Source organism: Acomys russatus, chromosome 8 (assembly GCF_903995435.1).
Source record: "Acomys russatus chromosome 8, mAcoRus1.1, whole genome shotgun sequence".
Taxonomy (NCBI): domain Eukaryota; kingdom Metazoa; phylum Chordata; class Mammalia; order Rodentia; family Muridae; genus Acomys; species Acomys russatus.
In genome coordinates this window covers 29,737,922-29,762,159 of record NC_067144.1, presented here as the reverse complement: position 1 = coordinate 29,762,159, position 24,238 = coordinate 29,737,922, and the positions used below count along the sequence as shown (strand labels likewise).

The following is a 24,238-nucleotide window of genomic DNA, read 5'->3' as shown; positions in this document are numbered from 1 at the left end:
GGATTGAGACTATAACCTGAGATAAGAAATTTCATTAAAATATGTCTTATCAAATCTCACTTTAAAAATTAAAATCCAGGGTGTCTACTCAGCAGAAGTCAGGCAGTTATTTACCCTGGAGAAGAGAGAGCACACCCTTCCTTCTGGAGAAGACATTTGGAATAACAAAGCTCCTAGAGTCTGTGACAACCTCAGAAAAGTGTCATGCTGCCAAACATGATAATGTACCTACTCTTTTGTCTTGAAAATACATCTCATGATTTAAGCCTATATTTGAAGTGATTACCATGTGGCCAGTTCTTCCGTAATTCTTCCATTATAACCTGTAATTCCCTGAATTAGGGAATTGGATATTGAATGTGAGTATTATAACTATTTCTCTTTATGAGACAAACAAACAATCCAAAGGAGAAAGAGCATGCCCTCAAATCTAGTTTTAAAGCAGTGGATCTCAACCTGTGAATCACTACCCCTTTAACAAGCCTGTATCGCCAAAAAATATTTACATTATGATTCATAAGAGTAGCAAAATTGCACTTAGGAACAAGCAACAAAGGTAGTTTTATAGTCGGGGGTCCCCACAACATGAGGAGCTGAAATAAAGGGCTACAGCACTAGGAAGGCTGAGACCCACTGTTGTAAAGCATTATGCTACAGCAGATAACCACTCTGTTTACCCCTGGGGTGTGTCCCATGACTGCTCACAGAAAGCCGTGTCTCTATTTTTCTTCCAGAAGCTGTAGCCCAAGTAGGTGGCGTGATGCCACTTATGCCATAGCCTGGGTCTGATGAGATAAAGATGAACCAGAAGAAGAGGGAAACTGGCAAGGACTGAATATTGCGGATCTTCCCTTGGATTTTCTGCCATTTCCCTTTCATGTGCTTTCTGCAGCCTAATTAGAAAGACTAGATAATTCTTGAGACAGGCAGTTGCAGACTGGGGTTGAAGACATAAACTTTGAAACTATATCCACATGCGTTTAAATCTTGACTCTATAAACGTGGACATTGCTTTCGTTCATTCAAAGACTCAATTTCTTCAATTATAACATGGAAATAATGGTGATATTGCCTATAAGAACTTATATGTCTAGATAACCTTTGCCAAGGCCTGTCTGATCATAACTCTCACCATAGGTATGTTTTCAGGACAATAGACATTAAATTTGTATGGAACTTTATTTTGAGACCTTTAGATTTGAGTTGCATTGAGAAGGGCCAGAGTAAAAGAAGAATCCTATGCATTTCTTGCAAATTACAAGTGTATGCTTACCACAGTCAAGCCTGGTGGTGTCTCTCTTGACCAACAGGCGTCACTGAGGCAGCCTTTGTGATCCCTTTCTCTCCTGGATTTTACTCCAACACTCGAGAATACTGAGGATTGAACCTGTTTTTATGGAGCATCTTCCTTCTTCGTATCTGTCTCTCCTGTTCTTTGCAGGAAGTAATTCAGAGCTTAAGGTTTCTAGTCCCAACTGTCATCTAGTGTCCAAGTTATCTGCGAGGATCCCTTACAAAGCGTGGGGCACAGAACAGGCTCCATGTGGCAGAAGCAACTCTGCAAGGCTTTATTGAGCCCTGCTCTGTGACAGCACTGTGCACGGCTTGAGGGCCTCTGCCAGCCTCATATAGCAAAGGAGGGTGCTGGTGGATGGGAGAATACATAGGGGTGAGCCTTAGCTGCCACACATTGGGAAGGAAAGTCCATATGCAAAGAAATCGCAAGTATTTGAGAGTCCAGTCCACACAGACTTTTCATAGCCAGGAGTGTGGAATATGGACTGACAGTCTGCAGTGAGAGGGAGGGATTGCAGATACCACGGAAACAAGAATTAACTTAAACAATCAGGAGAAAAGACCAAACTTAGCAATACAGCACCTTCCCAAACACCCAGAAGACAGCCCATAAATAAAGACAATCGCAGCCCAACATTCCCAAGTACTTCTGTATTTATAAAAATGATGTGTAAGGTTGGAAATAAACGCTAAGGGTGGATATTGAGTGGTGTCCGAGCTTAGCAGTGGGTCAAGTGATTATTCCCATCAAGAAACCCCCCCACACACACTCCTTGATTCTGATGTGTCTTAACCGAAGGACAAATTATCATGCCACAGGCCTCTTAGGGTCATTCAGAAGCACCAGCCACTGCTGCCATAAGATGCCAAGGGTCTGTTGGACTATGCAGAGACCCTGAGAGCATAAGTTGTTACTCAGTCTTGTTAAACAGGTACCCGGTTAATGCTGTGAATGCTGCTGCTTAATTAGAACCTCATCTTCATGGTGTTGCTCCTGCAGCAGCAGCCGAACGTAGTGGAAGAGAACCTCTGGCCAGCAATTTATGGAGGATGATTTTTGTTGGATTTTGGCGGGGACATCGCCATGATGTGATTCCTTAGCTCAAGTCATTATCCTGCCTCAGTTTCCCAGGTAGCTGAGATAGCATATACTCCACCACACCCTGTGAGGTGTTGTTTTACTTCACAGAGGTACCGAGTAGATAGGAGGACATCATATGTGTTTCTGCAGAATCCGGACATTATGAATTATGTATGATAACCTGTTTTTTTTTTATGTATTTCTCTATTAGCATAGAGAAACCATCTGCAAAGGTCATTAAAACACAAGTGCACACTTGGATACATTAACAGAAAAGTTTCTGTCCCAGAGACAGGGTTATAATTGAGAATTTGCTTTCTTGTGGCAGATGCCAGACTATGTGCATGACTTCCTCATCTGCTCCACTCCTTTACTGGAGTTTCTCCTAGATGGTATAACTGTGATGAAATGAATATGCGGCCTTTTAAACGTCAACTTCATAGAAGTACAGGTTATGTGCCAATGCTACTCTTTGTTCGTTTGTTTGTTTTTCGAGACAGGGTTTCTCTGTGTAGCCTTGGTTGCCCTAGACTCGCTTTATAGACCAGGCGGGCCTTAAACTCACAGTGATCCACCTGCCTCTGCCTCCCGAGTGTTGGGATTAAAGGCATGCGCCACCACACCCAACAACAATGCTACATTTTAAGTGTAAACTTTGATCAACATTGACAGATGTGTGCTTTCTATAATCCCTGCACCAGCCAAAACTATTTCAGTGACCTGAAACATTTCTCTCACACAGTGCTTGTCATCACACCTTCCACACAGGCCTCTAATACCTCCAGCAGGCACTGATGTGATTCCTCTTGCTGAATATTAGGTACGCCTTTCGTCAAGACCCACACATGAAAGGAGCCAATGTTTAGTCCATATCCAATACTCTTGATCAACACGATGTTTTCCAGATTCGTTCATGTTGAATGAATATATCTTATTTTTGAATAATGCATATGTACACACAAACCTAAATTCATTTAATTGTTGAGTTTAAAATTTGGGAACACTGTGGATAAAGTTTATTAGCTGATTTTCTTTTGATATCTTTGGGACCCACTCGATGGCAGTCTCACAAGAGGATTCAGTACATTTCTTTTGCCCCCATTTGCTGAAGTTCAGGCTGGTATTACCCTGTCTTTGAACATTTGATGGAACTTATTAGTGAATCTATCTGGCTAGGAGTTTCTTATGTAAAGGATTTCATTTGTAACTTGGAGACATTTGTCTATTTCATCTAGATTGTTGAAATATTAGCATCAAGTTGTTTATAACATGATTTTATTTCTAATTTATATAGGATGAGTGGAGTCATGCCAGTTGTTTTCATTTCATTTCCAAATTGCTTTATGTTTGCTGGGAGTTTGCAATTTTACAAAATTTTCAAAGAGGCAGTTTATAAGTAGGACTGTGTCTATGACGACACAGTTGTCTTCTGGCCTCCAAATACCCACACACATGCATGTATCTGTGCAAATGAATATGTGAACACACACTCACACAAAGAGAGATATATGTATTTTTTAGTTTCCATTGTTTTCTTAAATCAAAGAATTATTCAGAAATATGTTTGCAAATTGACAAATTGTGAACATTTTCAACTATTTTATTATTTGCCTCCCATTAATTCTCTGGTGTCATACATATGTATCTCCAGTGAGAATTAATGGCTCTAAAATGACTATAGAATTTTAGTCCCTCCAGGTTGAGACTTTTTAAACACGAGCACATGGTCTATTTTACTACTGTGATGTAAATGTCATTGTACTTTGGTTGAATGTAGTCTTCTACAAGTATAAGCTAGGTTAGGGTAGTTGGCCCAATTGGTCAAGTCTTTCAGACACATACACATGGTTTTCTTTCATTTCGTTTGATAGGAAAGGAGTATTTGTTCCAACTGTATATGTTTCCTTTTTGCTTGGTCAGTTATTCATGTAATCTTGTAATTGCACTGTCGGATACACATGGATTGAGGATGCTTTTGCTTTCTCTTCTTTATGCCCTGGTATCTGGCAGTTTCTCTCTCTCTCTCTCTCTCTCTCTCTCTCTCTCTCTCTCTCTCTCTCTCTCTCTCACACACACACACACACACACACACACACACACACACACACACTTTCAGTCCTTTCACCCGGTCCCCAATATCCTCTCTCATCCTCCTTTTCCTGCCAAGCCTCTGCTCCTCAGGAAGCCTCCCTCCTACTTTTCTGTTTTTTGTGTATGTATGACTCACCGAGTTAAGTAGGGTTGTGTACATGAGCATGGGTGGTGGGTAATTCATCTGTGACTAAGCCACTGGAGAAAGTGACACCCCCTCCTCCAGCCACCATCACCTGTCAGTAGTCCCGCAGGCAGGAGAACTTCCTAAGCCTCACTCTTACTCTGCACTGCTTGCTTTTGAGATGCCAGAGGATTCACTCCCCAAGAGGGAACTCATGTCGGCCTGGCACTGTAAAACCGGCTAAGAACCCATGGCCAGGAGGTCCTAAGCCTAAGGGAAAACGTGCTACTGTAGGCTTTGACCTTTTCCAAACCTACTTTATTTGGGGTTCTTTAATGCTTATACCTCCCTTCCAACCCACCTACCCTAGATAGGAGAGAAAAGAGGTAAATGGGAACAGTAGGAGGAGACTTTTTTGGACTCAGTTCCTAGGAACAATTCCCCTGGCGCAGTTGGCAGGATTTCAGCAGACCAGCAATTCAACCTTATATGATAAAGATGATCTGACCACAAAATGTCTCATTTTTTGTTTGTCTTGAAATTTCTTCACTTAACCATCTTTACTTAGCAGTTCTCGGGGCTTATAATTGTTACTCAGCTTAATATTTTCATCTCAAACATTGGAATTGAGCTCACATTGTCTCTTTCCTCATGTTTTCCATCATTGCTGATAAAAGCTAGACATGATTCTAGCATCTTTTTGCATAACTTAATATCTCATTTTTCTTTTTTTTTAATTAATTTATTCTTGTTACATCTCAATGTTTATCCCATCCCTTATATCCTCCCATTCCTCTCCCCCCCCCCATTTTCCCATTATTCCACTCCCCTATGACTGTTCCTGAGGGGGATTACCTCCCCCTGTATATTCTCATAGGGTATCAAGTCTTTTCTTGGCTACCTGATGTCCTTCCTCTGAGTGCCACCCAGGTCTCCCCCTCCAGGGGACATGGTCAAATGTGAGGCACCAGAGTATGTGAGAAAGTCATATCACACTCTCCACTCAACTGTGGAGAATATTCTGACCATTGGCTAGATCTGGGAAGGGGTTTAAAGTTTACCTCCTGTATTGTCCTTGGCAGGTGCCTTAGTTTGAGCGGGACCCCTGGGCCCAAATCTGCCTATCATATTGTTCTACTTGTAGATTTCTAGGACCCTCTGTATCCTTTTATTTTGCTATTCTCTCATGCGTCTCTCATTTAGATTCCCAATAGGATACCCTCCCCTCTGTCCCAGTTTCCTGGTAAGTAAAGGCTTTCGTGGGACATGCCCCTTGGGCTAGTGTGCAGATATAAGTGAGTATATACCATTTGATTCTTTCTGCTTCTGGGTTAACTCACTCATTATGATCATTTCTAGCTCAATCCATTTATCCACAAATTTCGGGAATTCCTTGTTTTTAATAGCTGAGTAGTATTCCATAGTGTATATGTACCACAGTTTCTTTATCCACTCTTCTATTGAGGGACACTTAGGCTGTTTCCATGTTCTGGCTATTATGAATAAGGCTGCTATGAACATGGTTGAGCAAATTTTCTTGTTGTGTGCTGGAGCATCTTCTGGGTATATTCCAAGGAGTGGGATAGCTGGGTCTTGAGGAAGCCCTATTCCCATTTTTCTGAGATAGCACCAGATAGATTTCCAAAGTGGCTGTACTAGTTTGCATTCCCACCAGCAATGAAGGAGTGTTCCTCTCTCCCCACATCCTCGCCAGCATGTGGTGTCGCTTGAGTTTTTTATCTTAGCCATTCTGATGGGTGTAAGATGGAATCTCAGAGTTGTTTTGATTTCCATTTCCCTGATAACTAAGGAGGTTGAGCATTTCTGTAAGTGTTTCTCAGCCATTTGATACTCCTCTGTTGAGAATTCTCTGTTTAGTTCCAAGCCCCATTTCTCAATTGGGTTATTCGGTTTGGTGGTGTTTAATTTCTTGAGTTCTTTATATATTTTGGATATTAGACCTTTGTCAGATGTAGGGTTGGTGAAGATTTTTTCCCAGTCTGTAGGCTGTCGCTTTGTTCTCTTGACAGTGTCTCCTGCCTTACAGAAGCTTCTCAGCCTCATGAGGTCCCATTTATTAATGGTTGACATTAAGGCCTGGGCCGTTGGTGTTCTGTTCAGGAAGTTGTCTCCTGTGCCAATATGTTCCAGGCTCTTTCCCAATTTTTCCTCTAAGTGGCTTAGTGTCTCTGGTTTTATGTTGAGGTCTTTAATCCACTTGGATTTGAGTTTTGTGCAAGGTGACAAATAAGGGTCCGGTTTCATTTTTTTACACATAGACCTCCAGTTAGACCAGCACCATTTGTTGAAGATGCTATCCTTTTTCCATTGAATGGATTTGGCTTCTTTGTCAAAAATCAAGTGACCGTATGTGTGTGGATTCATATCTGGGTCTTCGATTCGATTCCACTGATCAACCAGCCTGTTGCTGTGCCAGTACCATGCTGTTTTAATTACTATTGCTTTATAGTACAGTTTCAGATCAGGTATGGAGATTCCTCCGGAGCACCTTTTATTGTACAAGATTGTTTTAGCTATTCTGGGTTTTTTGTTTTTCCATATGAAGTTCAGAATTGAACTTTCAATGTCTTTAAAAAATTGTGTAGTTATTTTGATAGGGATTGCATTGAATCTGTAGATTGCTTTTGGTAGGATGGCCATTTTTACTATGTTAATTCTCCCGATCCATGAGCAAGGAAGATCATGCCATCTTCTCAGGTCATCTTCAATCTCTTTCTTCAGAGTTTTGAAATGTTTTTCATACAAGTCCTTCACTTGCTTAGTTAGGGTAACTCCTAGATATTTTATATTGCTTGTGGCTAATGTGAAGGGTGTGGTTTTCCTAATTTCTTCCTCTGCAAGCTTGTCGTTTGTGTATAGGAAGGCTACAGACTTTTTTGAGTTAATTTTGTATCCAGCCAATTTGCTGAAGGTGTTTATCAGCTGTAGGAGTTCTCTGGTGGAGTTTTGAGGGTCACTTATGTACACTATCATATCATCTGCAAATAGGGATAACTTGACTTCCTCCTTTCCCATTTGGATACCCTTGATCTCCTTTTGTTGTCTTATTGCTCTGGCTAGAACTTCGAGTACTATATTGAAGAGATATGGAGAAAGTGGGCAGCCTTGCCTTGCTCCCGATTTTAGAGGAATTTCCTTGAGTATCTCATCATTTACTTTGATTTTGGCTATTGGCTTGCTGTATATAGCCTTTATTATGTTGAGGAAAGTGCCTTGTATCCCCCATCTCTCTAAAACTTTAAACATGAATGGGTGTTGAATTTTATCAAATGCTTTCTCTGCATCCAAGGAGATGATCATGTGGGTTTTTTTTATTTTCAGTTTGTTTATAAGGTGGATTACATTGATGGATTTCCGTATATTAAACCATCCCTGCATGCCTGGAATGAAGCCTACTTGGTCATGATGAATGATATCTTTGATGTGCTCCTGTATTCGTTTTGCAAGTATTTTATTTAGTATTTTTGCATCTATGTTCATAAGAGAAATTGGTCTGAAATTCTCTTTCTTTGTTGAGTCTTTGTGAGGTTTAGGTATCAATGAGACTATGGCCTCATAGAATGAATTTGGTAATTATCCATCCATTTCTATCTTTTGGAGTAGCTTGAAGAGTATCGGTATTAGCTCGTCCTTGAAGGTCTGGTAGAATTCTGCACTGAAACCATCTGGCCCTGGGCTTTTTTTGGTTGGGAGACCATCGATGATTGCTTCTATTTCTGTAGGGGAAATGGGACTATTTAGCTTGTTTATCTGTTCTTCATTCAACTTTGGCAAGTGAAATTGATCAAGAAAATCGTCCATTTCCCTTAGATTTTCAAATTTTGTGGCGTATATGCCTTCAAAGTAAGATCTTTTTTTTTTTTTTATTAATTTATTCTTGTTACATCTCAATGTTTATCCCATCCCTTGTATCCTCCCATTCCTCCCCCCACCCCCATTTTCCCATTATTCCCCTCCGCTATGACTGTTCCTGAGGGGGATTACATCCCCCTGTATATTCTCATAGGGTATCAAGTCTCTTCTTGGCTACTTGCTGTCCTTCCTCTGAGTGCCACCAGGTCTCCCCCTCCAGGGGACATGGTCAAATGTGAGGCACCAGAGTACGTGAGAAAGTCGTATCACACTCTCCACTCAACTGTGGAGAATATTCTGACCATTGGCTAGATCTGGGTAGGGGTTTAAAGTTTACCTCCTGTATTGTCCTTGGCAGGTGCCTTAGTTTGAGCGGGACCCCTGGGCCCAAATCTGCCTATCATATTGTTCTACTTGTAGATTTCTAGGACCCTCTGTATCCTTTTATTTTGCTATTCTCCCATGCGTCTCTCATTTAGAGTCCCAATAGGATGCCTTCCCCTCTGTCCCAGTTTCCTGGTAAGTGAAGGCTTTCGTAAGACATGCCCCTTGGGCTAGTATGCAGATATAAGTGAGTATATACCATTTGATTCTTTCTGCTTCTGGGTTAACTCACTCATTATGATCATTTCTAGCTCAATCCATTTATCCACAAATTTCGGGAATTCCTTGTTTTTAATAGCTGAGTCGTATTCCATAGTGTATATGTACCACAGTTTCTTTATCCACTCTTCTATTGAGGGACACTTAGGCTGTTTCCATGTTCTGGCTATTATGAATAAGGCTGCTATGAACATGGTTGAGCAAATTTTCTTGTTGTGTGCTGGAGCATCTTCTGGGTATATTCCAAGGAGTGGGATAGCTGGGTCTTGAGGAAGCCCTATTCCCATTTTTCTGAGATAGCACCAGATAGATTTCCAAAGTGGCTGTACTAGTTTGCATTCCCACCAGCAATGAAGGAGTGTTCTTCTCTCCCCACATCCTCGCCAGCATGTGTTGTCACTTGAGTTTTTGATCTTAGCCATTCTGATGGGTGTAAGATGGAATCTCAGAGTTGTTTTGATTTGCATTTCCCTGATGACTAAGGAGGTTGAGCATTTCTTTAAGTGTTTCTCAGCCATTTGATACTCCTCTGTTGAGAATTCTCTGTTTAGTTCCAAGCCCCGTTTCTCAATTGGGTTATTCGGTTTGGTGGTGTTTAATTTCTTGAGTTCTTTATATATTTTGGATATTAGACCTTTGTCAGATGTAGGGTTGGTGAAGATCTTTTCCCAGTCTGTAGGCTGTCGCTTTGTCTTCTTGACAGTGTCTCCTGCCTTACAGAAGCTTCTCAGCCTCATGAGGTCCCATTTATTAATGGTTGACATTAAGGCCTGGGCCGTTGGTGTTCTGTTCAGGAAGTTGTCTCCTGTGCCAATATGTTCCAGGCTCTTTCCCACTTTTTCTTCTAAGTGGCTTAGTGTCTCTGGTTTTATGTTGAGGTCTTTAATCCACTTGGATTTGAGTTTTGTGCAAGGTGACAAATATGGGTCCAGTTTCATTTTTTTACACATAGACCTCCAGTTAGACCAGCACCATTTGTTGAAGATTTCCCTTAGATTTTCAAATTTTGTGGCATATATGCCTTCAAAGTAGGATCTTATGATTCTTTGAATTTCTTCAGTGTCTGTTGTTATGTCTCCCTTTTCATTTCTGATTTTGTTGATTTCAATACTGTCTCTCTGCCTTTTAGTTAGTTTGGCTAATGGTCTGTCTATCTTGTTGATTTTCTCAAAGAACCAGCTTTTGGTTTTGTTGATTCTGTTTTCTTAGTTTCTAATTTGTTAATTTCAGCCCTGAGTTTGATTATTTCCAGGCGTCTACTCCTCTTGGGTGTTTCTGCTTCTTTTTTTTCTAGGGCTTCCAGTTGTGTTGTTAAGATGCTTATGTGCGATGTTTCCCATTTCTTTTTAAAGGCACTTAGTGCTATGAATTTTCCTCTTAGCACTGCTTTCAATGTATCCCACAAATTTGGGTATGTTGTTTCTTCATTTTCATTGAATTTCAGAAACTCCTTGATTTCTTTCTTTATTTCTTCCCTGACCCAGGTGTCATTTAGCAGAGAGTTGTTTAGTTTCCACGTATGTGTAGGCTTTTTGTTATTTCTGTTGTTGTTGAATTGCAGCCTAAGAGCATGGTGATCTGATAGGATACAAGGTATTATTTCAATCCTCTTGTATCTATTGAGGCTTGCTTTGTGACCTACGATGTGATCAATTTTGGAGAAGGTTCCATGGGGTGCAGAGAAGAAGGTGTATTCTTTCTTGTTTGGGTGAAAGGTTCTATAGATATCTGTTAGATCCATTTGACCCATGGCATTGGTTAATGATATTATTTCTAGGCTTAGTTTCTGGTTCAGTGACTTATCCTTCAGTGAGAGTGAGGTGTTGAAGTTTCCCACTATTATTGTGTGGGGATCGATGTGTGGTTTAAGCTTTTTTAGGAGATCTTTTACAAATGTGGGTGCCCTTGTATTGGGAGCATATATGTTCAGAATTGTGATGTCATCTTGGTTGACTTTACCTTTGATGAGTATGAAGTGTCCTTCCTCATCCCTTTTGATTAATTTTGGTTGAAAGTCTATTTTGTTCGATACTAAAATGGCTATGCCTGCTTGCTTCTTGTGACCATTTGCTTGGAATATTTTTTTCCAACCTTTTACCCTGAGGTAATGCCTTTCATTATGGGTGAGATGTGTTTCTTGAATGCAGAAGAATGTTGGATCTTGTTTATGTACCCATTCAGTTAGTCTGTGTCTTTTTATTGGAGAATTGAGGCCATTGATGTTGAGAGATATTAATGACCAGTGACTGTTAAGAGTCTTAATTTTGATGTTGTTTCCAGTTGAGCGTTTGTGTAGTTGTGTTTTTGCCATGGGATAGTTATCTATTTCCTGGGTAGTTTTGGTTGTAGCTTGACCCTTTGGGATGGAGTTTTCCTTCTAGTACCTTCTGTAAAGCTGGGTTTGTGGATAGGTACTGTTTGAATTTGTTTTTGTCATGGAATATTTTGTTTTCTCCATCAATGGTTATTGATAATTTTGCTGGGTAAAGTAGTCTGGCCTGGCATCTGTGTTCTCTTAGGGTTTGCAGGATCTCTGTCCAGGCCCTTCTGGCTTTTATGGTCTCTGCTGAGAAGTCGGATGTAATTCTGATAGGTTTACCATTAAATGTTATTTGGCCCTTTTCCCTTGCAGCTTTTAATATTTTTTCTTTGTTTTGCATGTTTTGTGTTTTGATTATTATGTGGCGGGCAGTTTTTCTTTTCTGGTCAATTCTATGTGGTGTTCTGTAGGCCTCTTGTATGTTTATAGGCATTTCTTTCTTTAGATTGGGGAAATTTTCTTCTATGATTTTGTTGAGAATAGTTTCTGGGCCCTGGATTCTGATGTCTTCTCTTTCTTCAATGCCTATTATCCTCAAATTTCTTCTTTTCATGGTGTCTTTAATTTCTTGGATGTTTTGTGTCAGGAGTTTTCCAGATTTGGCATTTTCTTTAATGGTTGATTCAATATCTGTGATTGTATCTTCTAGACCTGAGATTCGTTCTTCCATCTCTGTGATTCTGTTAGAAAAGCTCACCTCTGTGTTGCTCGCCTTCTTCTCTGAGGTCTCACGTTCTCGTTTTTCTTCTGTCTGTGTGTTTATCATTGAATCCATTTTCATTTTCAGATCTTGAACTGATTTTTTGATTTCTTTCATCTGATTTTTTGTATATTCCTGAGTTTCTTCCATTGTCTCTTTATAGGTCTTCAGAGCTTGAACTGTTTTATTTATTTCTTTCATCTGGTTGTTTGCATTTTCCTGCAATTTTTCCAGTTCCACTCTATGTGCTTCTTTTATGTCTCTCACCTGTTTGTCTGCATCTTTCTGCATTTGATTACGAATTTTATTTGTTTCTTCCATTATCATCCTCATTACTAAGGATTTGAGGTCATTTTCTTGTATTTCCGTTGTATTTGAGTTCTCTGGGTGGTTTTCTTTGGGATAGCTGGAAACTGGAGACGCCATGTTGTTTTGGGGTTTTTTGCGTATGCTTTTTCGTTGTCCTTTAGACATCTTGCCGTCTTTGTTTTTGTTGGGTAGCTTCCAGAGTTGGATGGAGGGTGTCTGATGATAGATTCACTTGTTTTCTTATGATTTCCCTAAGCTGCGAGCTCAAAGATTCACTGGTGTGGATGTTAGGAGGTTAGCCCTGTTGTTCTGGTCTCTCACAGCCAGTGATCTTCAGCTCCCCTGTGCTGTGGATCCTGCAATTGTTCTGGGTCTCTGAATGAGCATTGGGTCAGGCCAAGGTATCCACAGCCTTCTGTGTTCCCTGCCAAGTCCAGCCAGGAGCACTGGGCCCGAACCACAGGCTGAACTCAGTTAGATTCTCAGGGCCTGAACCGTCTGCCGAGCTCAGCTAGGGATTCTGGGCCCAAAATGCACACAGGGTCCAGCCAGAATTTTTGGGCTGGGACTACGCACCAAGCTCCGCTAGGGCCTTTTGGCCCAAAGTGCGTGCTGTGGTCAGTTATTGACTCAGGGTCCGAACTGTCCACCAATCTCAGCCAGGAATTCTGGATTCAAACTGCACACTGTGTCCAACCAGAGTCTTAGAGCTGGTGGAACCGAGCGCTCTGTCCAGCCTGCGCCACAGCAGGAGAACTGCTGCTGCTCTGAGTTAGCGCCAGTGGTGGAACCAAGTGCTCCACCCAGACTGTGTCACCGCAGGGGAGCTGCCGCTGAGCTGAGGTGGTACCTAGGATGGAACTGAACACTCCACCAAGCCTGCGCCACAGCAGGAGAACTGCGGCTGCTCTGAGTTAGCGCCAATGGTGGAACCAAGTGCTCCGCCCAGACTGTGTCACTGCAGGGGAACTGCTGCTGAGCTGAGGTGGCGCCTAGGGTGGAACTGAATGCTTGGCCAAGCCTGCGCCACAGCAGGAGAACTGAGGCTGCTCTGAGTTAGCGCCGGTGGTGGAACCAAGTGCTCCGCCCAGACTGTGTCACGGCAGGGGAGCTGCCGCTGAGCTGAGGTGCTGCCTAGTGTGGAGCTGTGCGCTCCACTAAGCCTGCGCCACAGCAGGGGAGCTGTGGCCAAAGCTGAGTTAGTGCCTCGGGCAGAATTGCTTGCTGGGCTGGGCCAGTACCCGGGACTCTGGGGCCGAACTGTCCGCCGAGTCCAGTCTGGGTCCGAAGGCTCCACGCGACCCAAATCCTGCCCTGAGTCCCCTCTCCCACAGCAACTCCCACCAGCCACCACACCAATCGCCTCCACCGGAAAGCTATGAGCTGTAAACCTCAGCCACCGCTGCTGGCACCACTGGTGCTGCTGCCTCTGCCGCTGCCGCTCCGATCAGAGAAAATCCACGCTCCTCCCATGTGCAGGGGCACGCAGGTCCTCCGCACCCTGGTCCCTCCGAACCGTGGAGCACTCCCGCTGCCGTGATGTTCGGACCTCGGTGTTCCTGGCTCAGAAATCTGTGCAATTCCCTGAATTGTTCACTGGAGCCTCCAAACGCGGTCCACACTGCTCGCCGCCATCTTATATCTTTCTATTCTCTTCCGGTATCCGTTCCATGGGACAAGTCCTTAGGTGTCTCTGGCCTGCGCACTGGTCCAGCCTGTTCGCTGATCCACATGTGATATCTCATTTTTCTTCTAGCTATATCTTGGACTCTGTCTTTAATATTGATTTCTGCAATTTTATTTTCAAATGTGTTTGGGTGGTATTACATAATTTCATTCTTTTTAGAATGCACTTACCTTTCAGAAATATAGATTTGTATTTTTCACCCATACTGGAACTGTTTACTGAGTCTTTCTTTCTACCCTGTTGCTTGCATAGATAGTTTCTGCATGGACATGAACACTCACTTTTCTTAAGCAGTGTCTGATTTGGAGAGGTTTTCCATTTCAGGTTGTATTTTTTTAAGCCTTTGAAAGTGCTTCATCTTTATTAATACTCACGTTTTCTTTAGCTTTAATCATGTTTATAATAACTTTTTTGAGACTCTTCTCAGTATGTGCCTAGCATGGAACTAATATTCTTCATGCTTTAACATCTCTGGTGCTGGAATTGCAGGTGTGTGCCACTGTGATTGCCTCATGGTAGACATAGACATATTAAAGTATAAGCCAGCAAATGGTACTATATTTATTATCTCCAGGTTAATTTCTATTGGTTTACTTTTTTCATGGTCACTAGATATTAATGAGGCACTGGGCATTGTAAATGTTAATCAATTTACCGAATTGTTCTGTTCTTCCTTGGTAAGAATTGAGTTATTTTCTGCCAGTATTAAATTAAAAATAAACTTCATCTTCTGGAACCTCGAATTCAGGACTTTTTGGGGGGAGAAGTGGGGGAGAGGTTCATTCTAGAAGCCTGTTATCACCCCTAAGGAAGGTGGGGTCTGGTCTCTTCAGTGATTTCGATATGTGTTCAACATCTGTGACAGCTTCCTGTGTTGAGACACAGTCCTTACTGTAGTAAGAGGGTGGAAACTTAGTGCATCTCTAATGCTAAGAGGTGGCTTTGCAGACGTGATGGAGGCCATCAAAAAGGATCCCCTAACTAAATCCTTTATGGGTGGCTTTCTGGGACTGGGACAAGAAAACCACATGTGCCATGTGTGCACTCCCTGGGTTGTCTCAGGACTCTGCTAACAGGAAAGCCAGCCCCTCACTTACACCCACAGGACAGTGAGCCAATCAGTGTAAATCTGTCTGTCCTGGAGGTAGTGGCCCAAAATGGAGTAATTCAGTGTCATGTTGAGCAGGGATTTTTCTACTTTGGCTGGTTGGATACTGAGCGTCTCTGAGCTCTAATCAGGCTCTGGCAGTGGTTAAGATTATAGTTCCCTACTAATCTCTCCTAGTAGTCACTTATTGTCTGTCCCTTGTATGGTCAGACTAGAACTGAGCCAGATAAACTCCTCTGTGCCTTTATCTAGCTTTCTCTAGCTGAGTCTCATTTTCTGTTCCCTCCTTCAGATTCTAGATGCTTCAACTTAACTAAAGGTGGAACTCTTCCCTGTGAGCTCAGCAAGACACTATGATCATCATGAATGGAAAGCCAGGGTTATCAACAGATCAGTGTGTGTGTGTTTGTGTGTGTGTGTGTGTGTGTGTGTGTGTGTGTGTGTGTGTAGTGTGTGTCTGTCTGTCTGTCTGTCTGTGTGCAGGCACATTTGTGAATGTGTGTGCACGTGTGTGCATAAGTACGTGCATGTGAGTGTGTGTGTGTGTGTGTGTGTGTGTGTGTGTGTGTGTGTGTGTGCTTTTGCTCTGTGCAACACAATTGACCAGTGTTTGAAACTCGTGGTCCATGGACTTGATTCATGGCTTATGCTTGGCAGGCTATAGGGAAAGTATTAAGACAAGCTACATTTAAAGAACTTAAGTCCTTTATATATATACATCATAAGAGGAGACAGGACGCCAGTGGACATGTGGCGTCATGTAGAGAGCAAGCTAGGAGAGTCCTGGAGCAAGTTTCCAGCTCATAAAAAAACAAATGGCTAGATTTTCTGTGCCCCAGAATTGTCTGTTTATCGGTAGTTCATTAAAAGTAAATTTATAGTGTATCCAGTGTATTAACCTAAAACTGACAGGGAAGGAAAAGGAGGCACAGTTTCTGTTGTTAGCAGTGAAACCTGGGAGATAACAAAGACTCAAATGGAGAGAGCACTATAAAACAAGTCATCTAGAAAGCAGTAGATAGCAATTTGTTCCATTTTCTGAGAGAGTGGACAAGATTTCATACAGAATCAATATAATTAAACCATTTATTCATTATTCATGTTTGCTTCATATAACCTGTATTCGTTATAAAAAAGATGGGAGTAGACATTAAAGTATGTAGTTATGTCTGATGTGCTGTTAGTGACAGTGGAAGTTACCTAGCGATGTGACAGAGAAGCTTAGCAAATGCTGGGACTGGAAAGACAGCTGTGGAGGAGAAAAAAGCTAGACACTATGGGTGAAGCTACACCTTCACCCTCAGCCTTGGAAACTGAAGGCAGCTGGATGATGCTCTTTCAGGAGGAAGGGACGAGTCATTATAATCTTGTTCATCTGGGCTTTTTGAGATGTTATGTCTTTGAAGATTTTAAGGATATTGAATTTACATTTCTAAGGTGGGAGAAATTTAACCAGATTTTATGCCAAGTAGAAGAGTCAGAGATACAATGATTTGGAGATGAAGTATCCCTCACAAAGGCTCATGTCATCAGCATTCAGTCACCAGATGGTAGAACCAGTTATTAAGGGTCTGTTGGATTATGAGGGCTCTGGACCGCATAACTAATTAATTCACTGGTAGGATCATACCTTGGTGGCATCATTGAGAGATGGTAGAAAGTAGAAGATAGGATGGATTGGAGAAAATGGGTCCCTTGGGCTGAGCTCTAGGAGGACATATTTTGGCCCTTGTTCCTCCTCTCTCTCCCTTTCTCTTTTTTCCCTTCCTGGCATCTATGGTGTGTGCATTCTGTGCACGCATGTGCGCACACACACACACACCAGCAGCAGCAGCATAATGTTATGCTTTCCTCATGCCCAAACCAACAGACCTAGCCAACCATAGTCTGAACTATAAGCTCTTCTTTTAAGGCGGTTACTGTCAGGTATTTGGCACAGCAGAGGAAAGCTGAGGAAAGTGGGTGGCAAGAGACGGAGGCATCTGACAGAGCCTTGGTCTTGAAAGTGGTGGCAGAAGTTCTCACAGCTGTGGGAATTTCTTCTGGAATGGAAAGAAAGATCCAAAAGCAAGATGTGGTATAAGATGTCATGGTTTTCTTCATCAAGATAACTCAATGATGGCACAAGCAGAGACAGTAAGCCTGTGTGTCCAACCCTCAGAAGAGTAATTTGGTTATGACCAATGGATGGTAGCAGAGGTTATTCTGGATTTTCTCAGAAAATACCAGAAGTGGGTGGCAGCAGCTAGCAATGAGAGCTAGTTGCCCTTCTAAAGGACATGGGCTTGATTGCTAGCACCCACGTGGTGACTTACAACTGTCAGAACGGCAGAGCACAGGGGAATTTGGTGACAATGAAACTTTAATATGTGATGCTAGAACGGTTCATCCATGGCATTAGACACTTGTTAACAACCAAATAAGATGTACTGCTAAGAATCGATTCAAATGTAAACTGTGAACTTCTGAAGATAAAAGTGTGTGCAAAAGTCACCATTTGTGGGAGCTGGAGAGATGGCTCAAAAGTTAAGAGCACTGACTATTCTTCCATAGGTCCTGAGTTCAATTTGCATCAAGCACATGGTGGCTCATAACCATCTATAATGAGAACTGGTGCCCAGTTCTGGCCTTCTGGCTTACATGCAGGCAGAACACTGTATACAAAATAGGTAGGTAGATAGATAGATAGATAGATAGATAGATAGATAGATAGATAGATAGATAGATCTTTTTCTAAAGTCCCTATTTGTAACAAATGAGCCACAGTGAAGCTGGGAATTTTCCTAGAGGTAGAGTTTATACATATATATGGAGAGGAAGGAGATGTCCTACCTGTGGGCTTCCAGGGAGTCATTCCTTGGTTTCTTTGATGACACAGAAGAGGATTAGCAACATGTTTGGAAGATGGGGACAATAATGTATTTTCTTATCATGTAAAAGTTCCCATATGGAATTTTGTTGAATAACTTGGAACAACACGTCTTTCCAACACATCTCTCTGTAAATCCCTGCAGCCATATCGTTTACCTAGAGTGTGCATCTTTTTCAGGGTTGATGGTAGCTCTTCTTCCCACACACTGCCCCCAATAGGAGAAACAGACAAGGGCTGTTAATGGGCAAGGCTGAATTGGTGGGCTAGGCTGTATTGGTAGGCATCTTCCACTAATGTCACCGGAGTTGTAACAATTTCTTTACTTTTTCTTTTCTCATTCTTCCAAATGATTCAGCTCTTATAAAAGAGGAACAACCTGCAAGCATTGCTGGTTGCCCTTCCTTTGGTAGATTCCATTCCTTTCTGGAAGTTAGGTCACCTTTGTCTATCACCAAATTCCTTTTTGCTTCTGTGGGGGTATTAAATGTAGAAACTGACAGACTATTAGACAAGTGGGCCTGCTGAAGAAGACAGCGTGGGCAGACTGCAGCAGGACTCTGTCAGAGGTTCTTTGATGCTGATAAAAGGTTCCATAAATTGTGATGGCTTTTATTGACTTATTTTTCTAAAAATCAACACAAATAGGTTTAGGTTTTATTGCAACATAGAGGATACTTGAAGAGGAACAAATAAAGTTATAAATAAGATGCATTTTATGAAGACATCCAGATACCTCTTCAGAAAAGATTAATTAACCTAAGTGATTTAGAAATTCTCTGCCTGCCTTCTCTGTAGCGCTATTAGCTCCTCTGTCTTATCCATTTGTACTTTGTAACGAATGATACATAACAATTTCTTAATTATCTGTATAAAAAATGGAAAAAAAAACAAGCACAGGGATCCTTTATAAAAGCAAAGAAGTGAAAGAAAATACTAATTCTACTTTAAGGCATTAGTTTTCAAATCTGTTTTCCTTGGACCACAAGTAAGAAGATAGTTTATGAGACCTAGCAAGAGTGAACATGCTGATGCTAGATGTCTGGATTGGGTTGAGTAAGAGGCTTGCCTTTCCTGGGATGAGGCTCTGGAGGACGTGCCAATCTCTGTGGCGCTAAAAGGGCATGCACTTCTGAATCTGGCCTTTCCTGAGCTAGCACTCTGTCTTCTTTCAGGATGGAGGGCCATGGCATCACTGGATGGGAGAGTAGGTGAGACCTGGGTGCTAGGAGAGGTGCGTGACATCCAACAGCCAACCAAAGCCAAGCACCAGGATGTGTTCCTCATCCCTAAGCATGCTGCTTTGCCTTCTTAAGCCACTTACAAGATATGCATGCATTCACCGTAAAATTAAGAAACCACATATGACAGCTGCAGAGTATTGAATTCTAAGGGTTCTACATGACTGGCCACAGGTCTGTTAAGCTGACCTGCCTGGGTTTTTTGTTTTGTTTTGTTTTTTTTGTTTTGTTTTGTTTTGTTTTTTTAACCAAACTGTATTGAGTTGAAAATATCATCTGGTCGTGTGACAACTTCATGTTTCAGATGGCATTAGGGGGAGGTAGTGTATCACAGATAATTTGTAATATGGATAACCTTGACACAGGAGACCAAGAACCAGTGTGAGTTTAGATTCCAGTCAGTTCATTAACTATTGACTTGTTATTACAGAAGACAGGGTAAATTACAGGGATGAAAGACTGTCTGAACAGTTTTAGCTGTTATAAAAACAAGCCATAAAAGGGAGCTCATGACTAACAAACTCACTTCACCTAATGTGGAGAGGGGTAAGTTGTTCAAGACTATACACCAGCAGATCCGGTGCCTGGGGAATGCCCTCCTCCTGATATGGCTGTCTCAATGTAACCTCATAGTTCAGAAGAGAACTCTGTAGCCTCTGTAGTGCCTTGTATGTATGTATGTACATGCATATACCAAGCATTAACCCCATTCATGCGAGCCCTACCCCTGTGACCTCATCTCCTTCAAAGTCCCACCCCCCTGGTACCATCACACTACAGATTGGGTTTCAGCAAATGGACTTAGGAGAGGACAAACATTGCAGCCACAGCGGCACACAGGACAGGTTCAGTATTTACTGTAGTTAAAAAATTACAGATGTTCAAGATTATATAAGCCAAGGCCAAACTATGAAGTGAATCACATTGTAGGCGCAGAGAACAGTGGGGAAAGTAGGAGTGAAAGGATTGACTGTGGCAAAGACAGGCTCAATGGGAAGAGAAGAATGACTTTACTCAGGCCACCATCTGTAGAGAGTATTTCAACTACCACAGCATGAGGGGCAAACTTCGACGCCAAAGGGACAGTGGGAAAATGCTGGAGTTATGCACACAGGACATTCAGCCCTTTTCTTACTGCTGTTGCACATCATCTTGTGTAGGCATGGAGGTAGAAGCAGGGGACAGAAGCCTCGAAATTTATGTTTGAGTAGCAGTCTACTAACTGAGATACCTTAATCACACTGAGACACAGATCTAATCACACATAAAATAATATTGATAGAAAAATATAGTTTGTGTGGTACATACACACTATGGAATACTACTCAGCTATTATAAACAAGGAATTCCCGAAATTTGTGGACAAATGGATTGAGCTAGAAATGATCATAATGAGTGAGTTAACCCAGAAGCAGAAAGACTCAAATGGTATATACTCACTTATATCTGCATACTAGCCCAAGGGGCATGTCCCATGAAAGCCTTCACTTACCAGGAAACTGGGACAGAGGGGAGGACATCCTATTGGGACTCTAGATGAGAGAAGCATGGGAGAATAGCAAAGTAGAAGGATCCAGAGAGTCCTAGAAACCTACTAGAAGAACATTATGATAGGCAGATTTGGGTCCAGGGGTCCCACTCAAACTATGGCACCAGCCATAAACTTTAAACTGCTACCCAGATCTAGCCAATGGACAGGACATTCTCCACAGTTGAGTGGAGAGTGGGGTCTGACTTTCACATGTACTCTGGTGCCTCATATTTGACCATGTCCCCAGGGAGACCTGGTGGTACTCAGAGGAAGGATAGCAGGTTACCAAGAAGAGACTTGATACCCTATCAGCATATACAGGGGGAGGAAGTCCCCCTCAGGCACAGTCATAGGGGAGGGGAATAAGGGGAAAATGGGAGGGAGGGAGGAATGGGAGGATACAAGGGATGGGATAACCATTGAGATGTAACAAGAATAAATTAATTTAAAAAAAAGAAAAATATAGTTTGTACTTCAAAGGGAATAAGAGATGGTTTATTCTGGATTCAAATATAAGTGATCATGGCCTGGGAACATAGGTTCTCCCAAGCACTGTGGAAGCAGTAACATGAGATTATATTGGTTACAGAAGAAAGTTCTTGCCAGACGCATGGATGGACACCATATGTATGTGGTTTCAGATGGTACTTGATGACAGTCCTTAGCCTTTGGCTTGGGAGAAGCTAGTGATCTGCTAAGAGCACGTTTTAAATGTTTTGATAGTCATCGGGATGTTAAGTCGGATGGAGTGAGCACTAAGTGGCAAGCAGAGTAAGATAATTTTGGCTTTAGTCTGTAACATTTTAGTTCTCATTGTCAGGAAGTTAGTCATTGGCTTTGGGGAATCTTTACCACAAGTGTGGTGATCCCTCTGAGCCCAGCAACTTCACTGGAGACCAGCCTTATAGGATTACATACATGAGTTAGATAAGTGGAAACTTACAGAACTCCTTCCAGCACGCTCCGTCTCATGTAGGAGACTGATGAGAAAACAGTCCTGTCATTATATGCTCCGATAGCTGCCTTCCCCTGAGGGTGTTACGGGGCTTTACCTATGATGTGGCATTTGAATGACAGTCTAGTGTATCAGGCAGAGGGGGCTCATGTGACTTTCAGAGTGATAACTCCCTTTACAACCTGTGAGGTAGGAGTCCGGGAGAAATTATGGCCTCATGGATGACCACAGATACAGGCTTGTCATTTCCAGGTCAGCCCACTCTCACCTGGTTCAAAACACCAGACTGTTCCACCGGGAAGGGTAGAAGACCCTGGGTGTTTAAACTCTCACGTCATCTACTCACAGTTTGCCCAGCACTTGTGCATCACATGTTCTGGATGTTTTCTCTCTGAAGAAGCCAGAAGCCAGGAGAGAAGGGACGAGGGAAGAGACCGTGTAGCTGGGTTTGGTTGGTTGCTTGGTTTCCATCCTCCTGGAGACTATTTCACTTCATTGGTAGACGTTTCTCAAGACGTGATTGGCTCCTTGAATATAGGAGCCTCCTTGATACTGCTTCGTGTGTTGGCCATTACCATGTGTGTCTTTTACTGTCTTCCAGACTGATGAACACTTGCCTTTGCAGACCCAGTTCAAAGAGAAAGGAGCTGGTGGCCTTCAGCCCTCTGTAAGTAAGGCTCGTGCTGTGTCCACTCAGGTATCGTTTAAAGTTTTGTCAGATGCTCATAGGTGCATTTAGTCCATCACTCCCTGTTTAAGTGTCTATATGTGACTTGGTAAAGTCCCCGAACTTGCTTACTCTTGCAAGTAACCTAAAGAACACTTCTAGGGCATCTCAGAAGCAACTATCAGTCATGTGAAACTAATACCCAGGCAGAGAGGCCATGTCAGAAATACCAGAGAGCCTCAGAGAGCTCCTACAGGAAGTGCCAGCTGTGGCTCAAGGTCAAGTCAGAAGGAAAGGTCTAGAGGAGAGGCTATTTTGAGCAGCGTTTTTTAAATCTCCCTTTGATCAGACATATGGTCAAATGCCAGTTCATTTTGCTGTGTCCACTCCCTAATCCCCCAGTGCTGAATCTTGATGTTTATTTTTGTTTTGTTTGATTTAATTCTCTGACTATCTCATATATTCCTTCCATGCCAGGGCCCTTTTTGAGAGGTTCCTCAAGTTCAAAGCCTAAAACTGCTCACAGCCCCATAAGTTGCAGTTTGTGGTTTCAAAGCACCATTCCTCTTACTCGGGTGTTGCGGCCACCAAATGACTGGAACCTGGGGAGCTGCTGAACTTTGCTTTGCCGTCCGATTCCTTGTGAATCAGGGACGTGGACTTGAATGAATTCGACTTTTCTTGTTTTCACCAATGTGCTAGACAAATGTAAACAGTGTCTCTGCTAATGTAAGCAATGTTTGAATTTCTAGAATGGACTAAATAGCAGCAGATTTGACTATGAGGACGAGAGCGCACTGCGAGAAGACGGGACTGAGCAGATGTACCCCCTTTATAACCAGATGTGCTACCAAGACCGAAGCCCTCACAAACATCACTCAAGCAACCCCGAGAGACTCTACATCAACCCGCGAGAACATTATGTGTGATTTTCCTCTTGTTATATACCAGGTGTTCTAACAAATGTTTATTCTTAGACCTGAGAGGGAAACTGAGGCATCTAAATCATTTCGGTCTAAGTGTGTTAGAACTCTTGATGAACTCAGATCTACTAGTGGATTTCTTAACTTCATTAAGTGTCTCTTAGCCACCAGCTGTGTTGTGAACTTGCCTGCAGCTTTGCTTTGCTGTAACTCCCGAGTTTAACTGCTAACACTTGGCCTACAATGCCATGTGCATTTGAAAGCACTGTATCTGCCTATGATAACTGCGGAGAAAGGCTGCAGCTGCTGGCAGCCACTCCACTTGGGTCTCAGGCAGTGCTCATCTGTAATTTAAACAGGTGGAAAAACAAGCTCCAAATCCAGCTCACTAATTATTAAGCTGGGATTTAGATTTCCCTAGCATCTCAGTGCGGCTACAATACCTGTGCGCAGAGGCCAGAGGAAAGACAGGGACTCTGTTGTATCCAAACAACAACAAAGGCGAGGGGACCCTCCCAGCATCCTGTCGCTTCTGGACCAGTGTTAGTGCCATGTGTCTTTCCTGGCTATTGGGCTCCTCAGGGCCTTCTGCCCTCTATCCCCTAGTGACTAGCGACATCTAAGCTGTCCCTGTTGCTGCAGCCTTGTCTTCCACTGGCCGGCCTAACCTGTTTGTTTCTCACCTATTAAGACCTAAAATCCCTGCCGAAATAAGATTTTCAGCCTTGTCCTCTTCTCATGTACATGACAGGCTCAGTTTTCACTTTTTTAATTGCTTTCAAACCAGTCCCACCACACACAGGCTTTAGCTAGCTACTCCTCTGCCGTCTTTCCTTCTCATCCATGCCCTATCTACCTCA

At 42.5% G+C, this 24,238-nt stretch overlaps 1 protein-coding gene across 1 annotated transcript in view; it reads left to right on the top strand.

Annotated features, from left to right (window-relative positions):
• Window positions 1–23,500, top strand: part of Nectin3 (nectin cell adhesion molecule 3) — a 118,126-nt gene extending 94,626 nt beyond the window's left edge. Inside the window, exons 8-9 of the mRNA XM_051150012.1 lie at window positions 22,390–22,455; window positions 23,208–23,500. Of these exons, the coding sequence (XP_051005969.1) occupies window positions 22,390–22,455; window positions 23,208–23,384 (243 nt within the window). The 3' untranslated portion in view covers window positions 23,385–23,500. The remainder of the gene's footprint in view (window positions 1–22,389; window positions 22,456–23,207) is intronic.
• The last annotated feature ends 738 nt before the right edge of the window (window positions 23,501–24,238 follow it).